This window comes from Aspergillus japonicus, assembly GCF_003184785.1.
Source record: "Aspergillus japonicus CBS 114.51 unplaced genomic scaffold BO86scaffold_42, whole genome shotgun sequence".
Lineage (NCBI taxonomy): Eukaryota > Fungi > Ascomycota > Eurotiomycetes > Eurotiales > Aspergillaceae > Aspergillus > Aspergillus japonicus.
The window spans coordinates 193,952-207,351 of NW_020291679.1; the positions used below are offsets into that span (position 1 = coordinate 193,952).

Genomic DNA, 13,400 nt, shown 5'->3' on the forward strand with positions numbered 1-13,400 from the left:
AGAACCACGTCACAGAAGAATGCTGACACAACGCCGCTGATGCTTGAGGCGCAAGGGAAGAATTCGAGAACACCGTGTTATGACAAGCCTCGTGCCGTCAGCACTCCCAACGGCACAGAGTGAATAGTGGAGAATGTCACACCCGCGTAAATGGGCCCAAATGTGGCTCGTCAAGTCACAGAATACATTAGAGAAGCAAAGAGGGCACTGATCAAAATCATCGACAGTGCATCCTGCATGCAGATATGCATTGTCATATGCCATACAAGCGATCGTCCAGCACTTCAATAGTGCTTTATGACATGTATGAAAAGAGAAAACGACGGGACCACCAACGGACCGAGAATCTGGGGATCGAAATCGAATGCTATCAGAGAGATGATCATCTTCGCTTCGGTCTTATAAACGGATCGGCTTCCTTCTTCCTGCGCATCATGGGGGGTCTGGAGTTGTTGCCAGGTCTTGGCTGCGGAGGGCGTGGGGCAGGCTACAGGAAGCAGATTAGCCAGTGATGGAAGCAAATTGCATGGAGTGATACATACACCTGCAGAACCTTGGCCCGGCCGGGGTCCATGGTGGGACTGTCCATAATTCGAGTTATACGCAGGTCCGTCGCGAGACGGCTTTACCAAGTCCTGTGGTTCACAATTAGTCACGGTCTAGATCTTGATACAAGAGAGAAGACCATCTACCTCTGTCTTAGGAGGAATGTTTGCATCAATCTTGCGTCGAGGACCCTTGGGAGCATTCACGAATGCTGAATTCGGACCATCCTTCCGCGGTCGTGATGAGTTGGAAGCATCCAGTACAGGTGAATCGGAGCGTTTTCGTTTGCCTGGAAGATCGCGGTTCTCAACCTTGATCTGCTCAGAGTCTTTCCGGTCTTGCGGCGAAGGCCCATTGGTCGCTTGGACCATAGGCACCTTCGGATCGTGCCCGCCAAGTTGCCTACGTCGCTGTTGCTCGGTCCGTTGCCTTTGCCGCTGAGAAAGATGGAATTCTTCCCGATTAATCCTTGCTTTCTCCTGTCTCGATAAGCTCGTGCCAGCACGGCATTTATCTGCGACATGTCCAGTCTGCCCACATTCCACACAACGCTGTTCTTTACAATTGACACGCGTGTGGCCTGTCGCACCACACCTAAGGCAGGTGCCCCTGGTTGCCTCCTTCGCGTCGTCATTGTCACAATTGTGCGTCATGTGATCGAAGCTTCCACAGATCCCACACGTGCGTGTTACGTCCAGTCCATTACCACCCCCGGATGGACCTTCGGGGAGGGGAGGCGGCGGTGTGCCTTTCCCGGATGCTGATGCAGGGAAGGGCGATTCCGACTTCTCGCGAGAAACCGAGGAAGGCCGAGAGATGGAGCCAACCGATGTTGCTCTTGAGAGAGGCGCAGATTCTGGTGCTTCTAAGTCCAGCATTTCAACATTCTTATACCCGGTGAACTGCGGTCGCTGGAGTATTGACAGAACATCGCCGTCTGTGTACACGTTTCTTCTGCGGGCGTCCTTGATTAAGCCATTCCAGAACTCGCCCTGGACCAAGGACTGTGAGTTACCAAGCACCCAGAGTGACGATTTAGCACGCGTCAGACCGACATTCATACGACGAATATCAGCCAAGAAACCAATGCCTTTATTGGAGGCTCGGACACAAGAGAATATGATCACCTCGCTTTCCCTACCCTGGAAAGCATCCGTGGTGTTGAAGTCGATCCTGCTGAGAATAGATTCTCCGTATCTGGCAGAGAACTGCGTCTTGAGCTGGCGTAATTGACCTTTGTAGGGTGTAATGATGCCAATCTTGCCGTCGAAGTTATAGCCCTTGAAGTCTGCCAACAAACGCTCATAGAGCTGCATCGCTACACGAAGTTCCGCCAAGTTGATCAGAGAGTGACCTTTGGCAGCGCTCTGGTGAAGTCCTTGCACGTCGAAGAATCTATAAGGGCTCAGAAGTTCGCTCTGATGCCAGGGGCGAGCGCGAAGGCGAGCCATGTTGGGGCCATCTTGCAGCTTGCCATCATAAAATGCAGAGCTAGGGTATGCACTGATCTCGGGATGCATACGGTACTGAATATCAAGTAAATGCACATCCCTAGGGTTATTGGCCTGCATTCTGACGAACAGACTCTGCTCATACTGGAACTTGGAAGCGACCTTTGAAAGAACTGTAGGTGGCAGCTGCTTCGGATCACCAACAAGAATACACTTGGAACACCCATACTTCAAGGGAATGAGAGCGCTCAGCTCAATCGACTGTGCTGCTTCATCGATGACAACCGTCTCAAATTCAATGCTCAAATTCTGGAACATCTCGTGTCCACTTCCGCTGAGCGTCGCACAGATGACGTGAGCACCGTCAATGATTTCTTGCTGGATGCGTCTTCTGTTCAAATCAGCATCACGCGCCGCTGAATGGTTTTTGTCTCTTGCGTTGTCAATTTCCTGACTCAATTGGGTCTTTTTCTTCTTGTAGAGTTCACTTTCTCTTTCCAACTCTTCGGGCACAGGCAAGCCTTGAGCTCTGCATTGGTCAATCTTGGCACGTGTCTCCTTGAAGGCCGTATCGGCAGCCTTGTGTTCCATGTAGATCTTCTGCAGGTCTCTTTCGCCCGGGTCTTTGTTACTTGTCTGGCTTAGTCTCCCGTTGACGAGCTCATCTAAAGTGACGTCCAGCACATTGGCATTTATGGCATCACTTCTTCCAAGACGAATGACGGACAATTTCTCTTGACGACCATCTATGGTCTTTACGCCATCCTTGAATCTCATGACCAATTCATCCACGGCAGCGTTACTGGGAGCACAGACAAGCAACTTCTTCGAAGTTGTGGTTCTCCCACCAGGTCTAGCATTACTCGAAGCCAAGGGGCGTGAGATTGCTACTCCTTGATTGCCAAGGGAGCCACTCAGAAGAGCACCTACGAGGGCCACAATAGTCTTCGTCTTTCCAGAACCGGGGGGTCCTTGAATGAGTGTGAAAGCGTCATTGTCCAGAGCCGACTTAATTGCTTTGGCCTGGGCAGGATTGACGTTGTAGTTTTCAGCGATAGGTTTAAGACTCGCATCTGAATAGTTGAGGATAGGTGACGGCTTCGCTTTGATAATCTCCTCGCACAGGTCATAGTATTGAAGAGCCTTGAGAGCACCATACTCGCGCTCGAGTGGAGTCATTGAAGTGATCTTTGCACCCCATATTGAAGTACCAGGGCCCAGGGAGTTGATGAAAGGATTACCTGGATTGACCCGGTACGAGATCTCGACGGTACCCTTCTTCCTCTTGATTCCAGAGACTCTAGCGAGACAATGAGGCGCAGACGAGTCCGCTGTCGGCGACCTGGCCTTAGAGAGCAAGACGATGTCTGCTTCTCCTATGCCAAAGTCTTTAGCCTCGAGAGCTGACACGGCAGTGTTCACTTCCACAAAGGAGTCCACAGACAGTCTAGTGGCCACCTTGATCTCAAACGGCTTAAATGAACCTTCTTCCTTCGACGATTGGAATCCCTGCCAGGCTTCCAGTATGAGGAGGGGTTCGAAGGTTCTCTGGTATTCGATGGGGTCTCTGAAAGCATTGGACACCAGACTGTAATCTGTCCGTCCGGAATTTGGAGGAAGATCACCATTAGCGAAGAAATCCCAACCAAGGATTGTGCGATGCAGCGAGGATAAATCAGGCGCCAGTCGTGCTCTCATGTCTTTAGCGGACCGAACTTGCTTGATCTTCTTCACGGGTCCTTGTTGTTTCAAGGACATCCGCTTGCTCTCCTCATAAGCTTTGACGGCGTCGGGCTTTGAGCGCGACTTGGCGCCGAATAGTTCCTTGTCAAGCTCATCTTCGCTTTCAGACTCAGACTCTGATCCCGAGGAAACCATCATACTATCAGCGGGGACGTTGTGATCTTTGCCCTTGACCCCAAGTCCTAGCAAGCCGGAGCCCTGTTCAGCGGTCTGCTCAGCAACGCCGATTGCTGGCTGACTCCTCTTCAATCGTGCCAGCTCCGCTAGGTCACGTTTCTTCTTCGCCTCCCGCTCCCTTTCACGCTTCTCGCGGAAAGCTTGAATGGACACGTTTGGCTTTAGAGGAGCCGGAGCAGGCTTAGGAATGGCAGGCAAAGCCTTCGCCGCTCTCTCTGCCTTCTTTTTGGCTTCGATGGCAAGCCTCTCTTTGTTTAATTCGACAGATCGCGACATTTGTAATAGGACATCGTCAGGAATGTTATCATCAAATTCATCAGCTGATTTTGGAGGGCTGGGAGTGGCCGTCGGGTCAACGGGTTTGGCGAAGGAGGTGATCATGCTCTGCTTCTTGAGGCTGGCTGTTGATGCGGTGACAATGGGTTTCTTGTAATAAGCTTCTAGGGCCTGTACAAGCTCCGCTTTCTCCCGCAAGGTCAATATTGTCTTGACGGTATAGTTCACCGCGACGCCCTCAATGAAGCTCAATGCATCTTGCTTAACAGTCGTGACGCTGAGCTCCCCTAAACGTCGCAGAATCTTCGACACAAGTCCAACTAAAGTTGTCGCCAAGTACTCGTCCTTCAAGCGAAGCCATTTGACCATCGCGCTCATGGTTGTAGTTGCGGCCTTGAGAAAATTCTCTCGCGCGGAACTTTCTGAACTCGGGTCTGCATCGACTACAGCGCTAAGAAAGACACCATATTGACCGAAAAGGAGATCGGCAAACTGAATGCTGTCCCGGCAGAATTCCAGCATGACGGCCTTGTCATTACCTCGGAGGTGCCATTGTTCCGTGCAGTCAAATATCGTAGTCAAAGCTTGCCATAAATACTCCCAGAGCTTCTGCAGTGACAGTATCTCCCGTCGATCGGCCAATTTGCGGGTTCTGAGCATACCAGTTTGACTATCGCACAGGATGTCGATAATATCTGTGCCCGTATGCAGCATTCTTGGTGCGGAGGCAAACGTCTTCATATTCGAGATACGTCGGAATGACCAGCTCAAGCCGTACATAGTTGTCGTGAAAAAAGATTCCAGCAGGTGTGAGATCGCATCTCTCCGAGCTGATTGACCACTAACGTTTTTGATCAGATCCACGGCAGCCTGATATGTGTCCAGATCAGCTGCAAACAGGGCGGAGATTAAAGCACTGCTAGTATCCTGGCTCTTGAATAGCTCATTCAAATGTTCAGGCTTGAAATCTGCAAGGCGCTCGATGATTTGACAAGACAGATTGGTCAAATGACCGTAAATCACATTGAAGTGAGTTTTCTCCGGATTTGACTCTCCTTTCGTGGGAAACTTCTCAAGGCCAACAAGAGGTAATATACCAAGCAAAGCAGAGGTTGAGAGAGCTAAGTTATCTTCGTGGAGATGTCTAACAACCGCATCCCAGATCGCAGCAGAGTATGTACTAACTCCATGTTGGAGGGTGTTCTGGTGCAGGATCACTTCATAGTCACTCTTGAGGGACTGACACTCCAGGGCAAGCGTATTACGGATGACGTCCATACACAAGGATGAGATCTCTCGCTGGCGTCCCTGCTCAACCGCAAACTGGGGAGGACGCAGTATCCTCTCAATATTTGCGCTTACAACACCTAGCGTTTCGGACAGTACGATGCGAGCCACGGAGCCTCTTGAGGATTCATGGTCGGTGAAGCTGCGAAGGGTATGAAGGAGAATGACCAGACCTGTGTGGAAGCAATGATACCTGGCCAGATTGGGGAACCGTGAGTCCTGCAGTCGGTCGAGAAGTTGGTAGACAAGGGATCTGCAAGCTGAGGGTTGATGCGCTCCTTTGAGAGACGACATGAACGGACTAATCCATGATAACATATCTTTCATAGCAGACTTTTCGAACGGCTCACCCTCCGTGGCCTGCATCAGAAACGCATCCAGCTGAGGGTTGTAGAACACGAGTTCAATGAGAGCTTGAGGTGAAATCGTCTGCATAGCATCCCAGAAATCAATTGGCGCCTTTTCCAAGAAGATTTGTATCGTGTTGAGTAAGAACCGTAAGCCCGGTGAAGGGATACCAAGGTGGTCCACAGAGAGACGGCAAGGATCGATTTCGAGTGCGCGAAGTTGATGGGTAATTTGATCCTTATCCAGCCTTTTCACTACAAGCTGCATGCCACGCCACAGCCGCTGGATGACTGCTACTTGAGCTGGCTGTTGCGAGGCGGTTTTGAGTGCATCAACAAGACCCTCCTTGATCGCCCAGTCGAATTCTTCAGCGGTCGGGGGGCGTGAATATCGCATCCAAGAGTGAATGGCCCAGAAGCTGCGATTCTGGTTGGGCTCGAACAGGAAGCGGGTGACAGCAGGGATGTAGTCGGACACCTTCAAACTGCGCTTTGTTTGGATCAGCCGGAATGGCTCATCAAAATACTCCTGCAAGAGACTGTCACTGCGCAACATGGCATCACAGCTCAGAGTCTCGAAGATTGAAAGCAAGGATGCTCGGTCCAATACATGAAGCCCGATCTCCTGGGGTGGAACCTCTTTCAGTTGCGCCGTAGCAGTGGCCAAGTTCTTCGTAATTCGCTTGATGTCCCACTCGTCAAGCATGCGGGCAAACTTTTCAATATCCTCATCGTCGTAGTTCTCTTTTAGCTGCTCCATCAGCCAGATCTTCCCTGTATAATACTGCTTGATGCAGAAATCGCATTTTTCCAGTGAATCGTCTAGTTTCCGCCAGATCCAAGACTGTACTTCTTCGACACCTTCCTGATTATAGGCCAGGATACGCATGCAGGACAGAAACTTCTCTTTGCGAATGTTGGCCTCCGTGACTATTTCTTGAACCGTTTTCCCTGACTCGTCTACTTGACTGGGATCGTCGTACCGTCCATGATCGTCATCGTGCTGCCTGGGGCACAGGATATGAATGGCATCGGGAAGAGACTGTAGCTCTCTGTAGGAGAACAACTCGGTCAGTGAACCGCCAGTGAAAGGTAGATGATGGTGGATACGAACCCGATAACATCCATGACCTCCATAGCGAGAGTGATTCAAGGAAACACCGGGAGGTGAAGGCTTGGAAAAGTCCTCTCCAGGGCGTATGAGAAATTGAGAAATCAGACCACAATGACTTTGTGTATGAGCATGGCTACTGTGCGGCGAAGGGAGGAAGGATAGCTAGTGATTGCGGAGGCGGGCGTGGTGGGAGAGAATCAAGTTTCATAAAGAGGACATTTGGTGAGGTGATGAAGAAGTAAGAAATATTCTGACTTCCCCAGTCCGATACGAGGTATCGCCTCCTGCTGGGTTTCGAGCAGCAGCGGATCTGCTCAGAAATTGATCGGTTCAATGTGACGGGATTGAAAGTTGATGCCCTTCGATAGGTACAAACGTAGTGAATCGGTGCAGTCCCTTCCGTGTGAACGATTGGCTGGAGAGGAAGGCGGTGAGCCATGCTCTGCCGATAATCCACTTAACGCGCGAAGACGCGCCTCACCAACTTTGCGGCAGGCACTACGGTACGTAACCTTGCGGGAACTGCGGTGGAATTTACTGAGTATAGACTACCACGGAATTCTGTTCGACTGCAGTTTGAACAGCAAATGTACTATTATGTAGATTATGGAGGGCGTAGGGATTAATAAGTTCACCGAGCTTGAAAATTAGAAATCAATAGAACCAATGGCCCATCTTCACATGATATTCATTTCCACGTGCCGACTCCAGGGCACATATTACCATCCAATGGTACAAGTGCATGAAAATGTTCCACCTAAGATGGAGGAGAAAAGAAAGGGGGGACTGCGATAGACTGAGCGCGTATGCAATGAGACGCTTTTGTACAGAGGAAGTAGGTAGATTGAGGTGAAGGACATTAAAGAGGAAAGCAGGCCAATGCGCCATGACTCCCAGGTCAGGTGTAAATGAAAATATTGGAAGAGAATGGAATCACTGCTGGAATGCGGTCAACAGGATGTAAGCGAACCAATTGCGCCGGATCGTTTAACCATGGTACCAAACGCCTTCTATCGTGGAATATGGGGTACTCTACTCGTCAGACAACAAAAAAAGGAGAACAGGTTGAATATATGGACAGGAAGGTCGACAAAAGCCCGTTGCAGGAGAGCAACTCCGAAGGTCGGGCTCTTGTGTAAAACAGAAGCGAAGGTGAAGAAAGGTCGATATATGTACGGTGTAAAGCGTGTGGTATCAAATCGCATGCAATGGAGGATCATGAGGGCCTTTAAGAGGGCTATCGGGTTCTTGGACTCTGGGATATGAGGATTCCCGCGTCAACAATTCGGATGGTTGGAAGTCTTGGTCCACCTCAAATGTAGGTGGAACTCGGTCAAATGAATGTCGTGTTCGCTCTGATGAATAATGAACATAATCCACAGGCTGTGGATGAGGTAGTCGGGTGGTGTCAAGGCTGGAGGCATAGGCCGTTCCGCTACTGCCATTCTTGCTGTGTGACTTGTGGGTACGAATGGTCGGAGGATAGGACGGAGAGAATATCTGCTGTTCATCTGAAAATGGATCGTGCTTCATAGTCGGCTGTATCGGCTTCACGAAATCCGAAGACGTCGAGGACTCATTGCTAAGAGCGCGAGCTGCTGCCGCTTTTTCAGCTGCTCGGGGTGGGACATAAGCCTCATACTGGTCAAGGAATTTGAACTTTCCTTGAGACACCTGCTCGCGTATTATATCGACATCAAGTGGAAAGAAAACCTTCTGGAAAGACTTCACAGCGAAGCGAGGCAGTAAGCAGATCATGACAGTGAGTAATAGGACAACCCAAAACGACAGCGCGCTGTAAACTTCCAGACCAGCGTGGAAGAAAGTGGTTGAAGCCTCAAGCGAAGAGTAAATCCCAGTCCAGAGAAAGATAAGGAGGGAGCTTATGCCGTTGATCATGACTGTAAGCCAATCCCACCTGTAGGAGTTCATTAGGATGTAGCCGTTGCTCGCGAAAACAGCGCTGGTGCCAACCAGGACACCCATGCGTGTTCGATCGTTGATATTCAAGCCATTGTGGTGCACGAATGTTGCGGGACTATATAAGAGATATGGCATGAAAAAGCAAATAATAGACTGATACAAGCCATCGGCCATATATAGCCTGGGTTCTGTCAGTACCGGCTGCAGGAGGGGGGTGTAAGACCGCATACCAGAACTTGAGCTGCGACCACTCTTTTCGTTCAATACCTCTCATATATAGTTGAGGCACGGCTAATGACACCTTGTCATCAACATCTTGATCGAAAATGCCCATCAGAATCACAGGAAGTGAAGTGAACGCGACGTTGACCAAAACAATGTAGGTGTAGTCGAAAAGATACGAGCCGTCGTAATCATTGTAAATCGAGTACCAGAAGAGCGCTAGTGTCCAGACCAGGTTCTAAGAAGGTAAAATTGTCAGTACATATATACGATGAAGTTGGTGATGCGTCGCACCTTATAGAAGAAATTTGCGATTGTCTCCGCCATGCGACGGTATGAGTACCTGCCGTGGACGAGGACAAGACGTTGCAAAAACCGAAACTGCCCGATGGCATAGTCAGATGACATAGCGGCTTGTCGACCTTCTTCACCAATGATTCCGACGCCGACGTCTGCCTCCTGGATCATGGCTACATCGTTGGCACCGTCTCCGATGGAAAGGGCCATGATGTCTAGGCCATTTTTGACCATGCGTACAACTGCTGCCTTCTGAGCAGGACTCACCCGACAGCAAAGAACGGACTTGCACTGTTTGCACAGCAAAAGGAAGCGTTGCTTCAGTTCTTCATCGAGCATTAATTTGAGAGTTTCGCCGTCAATGACAACGGCATGCGTGGGGGCGGGCGGCCTATGATCGCCTCGCGCAGCAATCAATTCTTCGTCCGACCCAGTAATCCCAAAGCGTTCCAGTTGTTTGTTCAGCTCTTGCGACGCCCGTTGCGGCTGGTCACTGGGAATGTTGAAGACAATAAGCTCCATATCATTGTCCAAGAGGTTGCATGAGAAGCCAATGTTGATGGCTGTCTCAACTTTATCACCAGTTAAGACCCACAGCTTGATTCCGGCGTCAGCAAGCAGGGAAATCGTGTCTGGGACACCATCCTGAAGTCTGTCCTCAATTGCGGTCCCGCCGATAAGCATGAGATCTTGCTCGATATTGCTTGCAACTTCTTCGAGCTTTTCTTCGCGATCAGTAAGCGCGGCAGCGGCAAGATCATGTTCTTTGCTCCAAGCCAAATATTCCTCTTCGCTGAGCTCACGATCCGCTACACACAAAGTACGCAGACCTTCGCTAGCGAACATCTCAAGGTGCTGTGCAGTTTGTTTCCGTAGCTCCTGTTGCTTGCCTGGGGCTAAGCGCGAATAGATAATGCTATCCGCACCCTTACAGAAGAGCCGTATACTACCATCGGGCATTCGAATGATCGCACTCATGCGCTTTCTCGTGGAATTGAACTCCAGGGTATTGAGAACAGTATATGTCCTTTCCTCGCCCAGAACGTTCACGATTAGGTCATCATTTGACCTTCCAAGCACAGTAAAGCCACAGTCTCTCGCTGTACCTACCAAGGCAGCCTCATCAGGGGACTGTGCTTGGAACTCAATTTGAGGAGGATCTCCGGGCGTTTGCTCTGTGATGACCGTGTGGCATACTGCAAGAGTGAGCATAAAATGTTCTGTTGCTTTTCTCTGGGCTTCGCCAGAGTGACCATCCAGGTCCGCAACAAAGTCTGGCGAGATGAATGTCAAGCTCTCGTCGCGTAAATATGGATTGTCGTACATTTTCCGAAGCATGCCCAACATCCGTGCAGTGTCTGCGGCCAGCTTCTTTCGGGCATTGGCGGCCATTGCATCGGCATCGCCCCCTTCTCGCCGGACGATACCCACTTGAGCTTCTGTGAAAGCTTCGCCGTAAGATACGCCATTGATAGTGCATTTCTTGAAATCCATAACATTTTGGGTCAATGTGCCCGTCTTGTCGGAGAAAATATACTCGATCTGCCCAACATCATCCGAGATGTTCCAGGATTTCGGGATGCACGAAATCCCCAGTTTATCATAGTACATGAAGACGTCGCTATGAATGAAAACTGCTTGAATGGTGCGGACGATTTCCAGTGAGATGTAAAGCGAGATCGGAACAAGATTCTGGAATAGAATCAAGGCGACCCAGAAAGTAATGAAACCAGTAACGGCAGGGGTGCTTCCGTACGATCCAAAATCGAAATAATCTAGAGACCTGTGAGACGAGCCCCAAGCAGCCCCATTGGCGATTCCGCAAATAAGGCACATGACGAACAAGATAACAAAGTTATAGATGACATTCCAATTGAGATCCTTGGCGAGTCTGGGTCGTTTGGAAGGGGTGACACCCGAGTTCAACATAACCTTTGTCTCCTCGCCAGTGAAGAGAACAACACCAAGAGCCCACTCAGTATTCCGGAGAGAGCAGCCACGCAAAAGTAGATTGTTAATCGTCACAGGCTCCACCATCTCCCGTCGAGGCGCATCGGGATAGTCTGGGTCACGCTGATCCCAGCGCAAGGCTCCGTTGTAGGCATAGAGGTTAGGGTGTGGGGCCTCGCTATCGATCACGAATTCTGCCTTCTCGCAATCTCGAGCATGTCTGACTTGGCGGCCACAGTGGAGGGCATGTCGGACTTTGAGGTTGGTCTCCCCGTCTAAACTCTTGGTTTCCACGTAGCAAGCGCCATCTGGGTCGGATGTCGATAGTAAGATGACGTCCGCGGGAACCTGATCTCCGTTATATAATCGAACATAGTCTCCGACCTGAATGTTCTTCCAAAAATCGCGCTTGAATCTTGCTTTCCCTAAGGTTTGCTTCGACATATCGACTATGCTTCCACCTTTCCTTGGAGGAGTTGCAGAAGCATCTCGTTCCATGGCCTGAAATCCGGCAGCTTTGTCCGGCATCGATCGATAGTCGACATCCGCAGCCGGGAGAGGCCAGTCTGGTCGAGCATCGGGGGTAAAGTTCTGAACGGAGGTCATTTGAATAGCATCGTCTTCACGTTGAGAAGCGAATGAAGCACGTGGAGATATTGTGGACATAAACGTTGCGCGGCGGTTATCCTTTGCCGGTTGAGGGGTATTCTTCTGCTGAAATAGAGCCTTCGTGGCCCTGTACGTGGTGACGGTAGCTCTGGTGCAAGCCTTCTTGAATCGGCGCCACATGGAAATTTGATCTTCAGTCGAATTCACGTTGGTCCAGTCTATCAGGCGGTATACTGGTGAGTTGTTTAGCTCATTGTCGAGGACGGTACGGCGAAAGTCTTCAATGGCATCTTTGAGCGACGTGAGCACGACAATAACGATCAAGGGAACAGTGTTCACCGCTGGAGAAGCGACGCCAAAAATGGAGAAGAACTAATTGGATGTAAGTGAGGATTCCTTTATCTCTGGGGTAGGAGAAGTATAGGGACGTACACCAAGAATAATGATGAAGAGAAAGTAAATATTGGCAATGTTTTGGAACTGGAACCAAAGGTTTTTGGGTACAAACGATAGAGGCGTATACTTGGCTGTGCGAATCTTGTTCCTCGGATATTCCATCTTTGGGCGCCCATCTTCATCTCTCTCGTTCTCGGGGATGGGAATGTTGAAGTAGATCGTTCTATTACTCGGAGCCGTCGAATTCACTGGGCTTGGAGGTAGTGGAGGAGGCGGATCAACTGCAGCCGGTTGTTGCTTCTCTTCTTCGACATTTGGGCGCTTGTGCAGCCGATCTATTATCGAGACTCGTTTCCGCGCTCCTCCTGAGCCGGCAACTCGTTGTGTTGCCCATCGTTGGCGCTTTGTTGGTTTGGAGACATTACTGTTGGTCTCTCGAGCCTCGTTGTCAGGCTCAACGCTATCTGCGCCTAAATCGACAGAAGCCATTTAGGCTACTTGCGACCCTGTCGTGGGCATAAAAGAGGCACCGTGTTGTTCGGAACGACGAAGGGAGGGCATCCGCATCAACGAGCTGGACCCTGGCAGCGCAGCCCGCTCGCGAATTGATTTGTTTATACCGGAGTCGGAGTCAGATCGAGTGGGTAAGGAGTCAGGACAGGGTCGATTCGAGGCAATATATTGCGGTTGATAGCGACGGGGAACGAATAGGATGGGCGCTCGAGTGCGACACGGCGATGCGAGAAGGTAAGGAGTGTCAATAACACCAAAGGGGACTCACAAAACACAGGGCAATGGCAGACAGGAAGGCGAAACGAGCGGAGAGGGGGAAGGAAGACGAAGATCACCCACGATGGGCCATGTATGTGCCATGAACGAATGAATAAAACGAAACAGGAAAAGGAATAGAGAAACAATAAAAACCACAAGCGGACTAAAAGACTCAGCCTTTGCGGAAGAAAGAATCAAGAGGAGGCTTGAGGACAGCGTTCCGGACAGCGTTCGGTTTCTCACACTCTCTCATGGAACACCCAGCAGCCGACGGGACCTTTTGGGGGGGGG

At 50.3% G+C, this 13,400-nt stretch overlaps 2 protein-coding genes across 2 annotated transcripts; both read right to left on the minus strand.

The window, feature by feature from the left end:
- Window positions 1–382: 382 nt before the first annotated feature.
- On the minus strand, window positions 383–6,964 carry BO86DRAFT_381066 (putative tRNA-splicing endonuclease; the record flags this gene model as incomplete). The annotated part of the gene is made up of 5 exons (XM_025670750.1): window positions 383–487; window positions 543–635; window positions 693–1,060; window positions 1,109–6,879; window positions 6,942–6,964. The coding sequence occupies 5 exons, from the start codon at window positions 6,962–6,964 to the stop codon at window positions 383–385; spliced, it is 6,360 nt and encodes a 2,119-aa protein (XP_025525656.1).
- A 1,018-nt stretch (window positions 6,965–7,982) lies between these two features.
- BO86DRAFT_147304 (phospholipid-translocating P-type ATPase) lies at window positions 7,983–13,054 on the minus strand. Its single transcript, XM_025666266.1, has 4 exons — window positions 12,375–13,054; window positions 9,381–12,314; window positions 9,095–9,324; window positions 7,983–9,045 (listed from the first exon to the last, which is right to left on the minus strand). Exons 1-4 carry the CDS (start codon window positions 12,825–12,827, stop codon window positions 8,136–8,138), a joined length of 4,527 nt encoding a protein of 1,508 aa, XP_025525657.1. The 5' UTR covers window positions 12,828–13,054; the 3' UTR covers window positions 7,983–8,135.
- Between the last annotated feature and the right edge of the window lie 346 nt (window positions 13,055–13,400).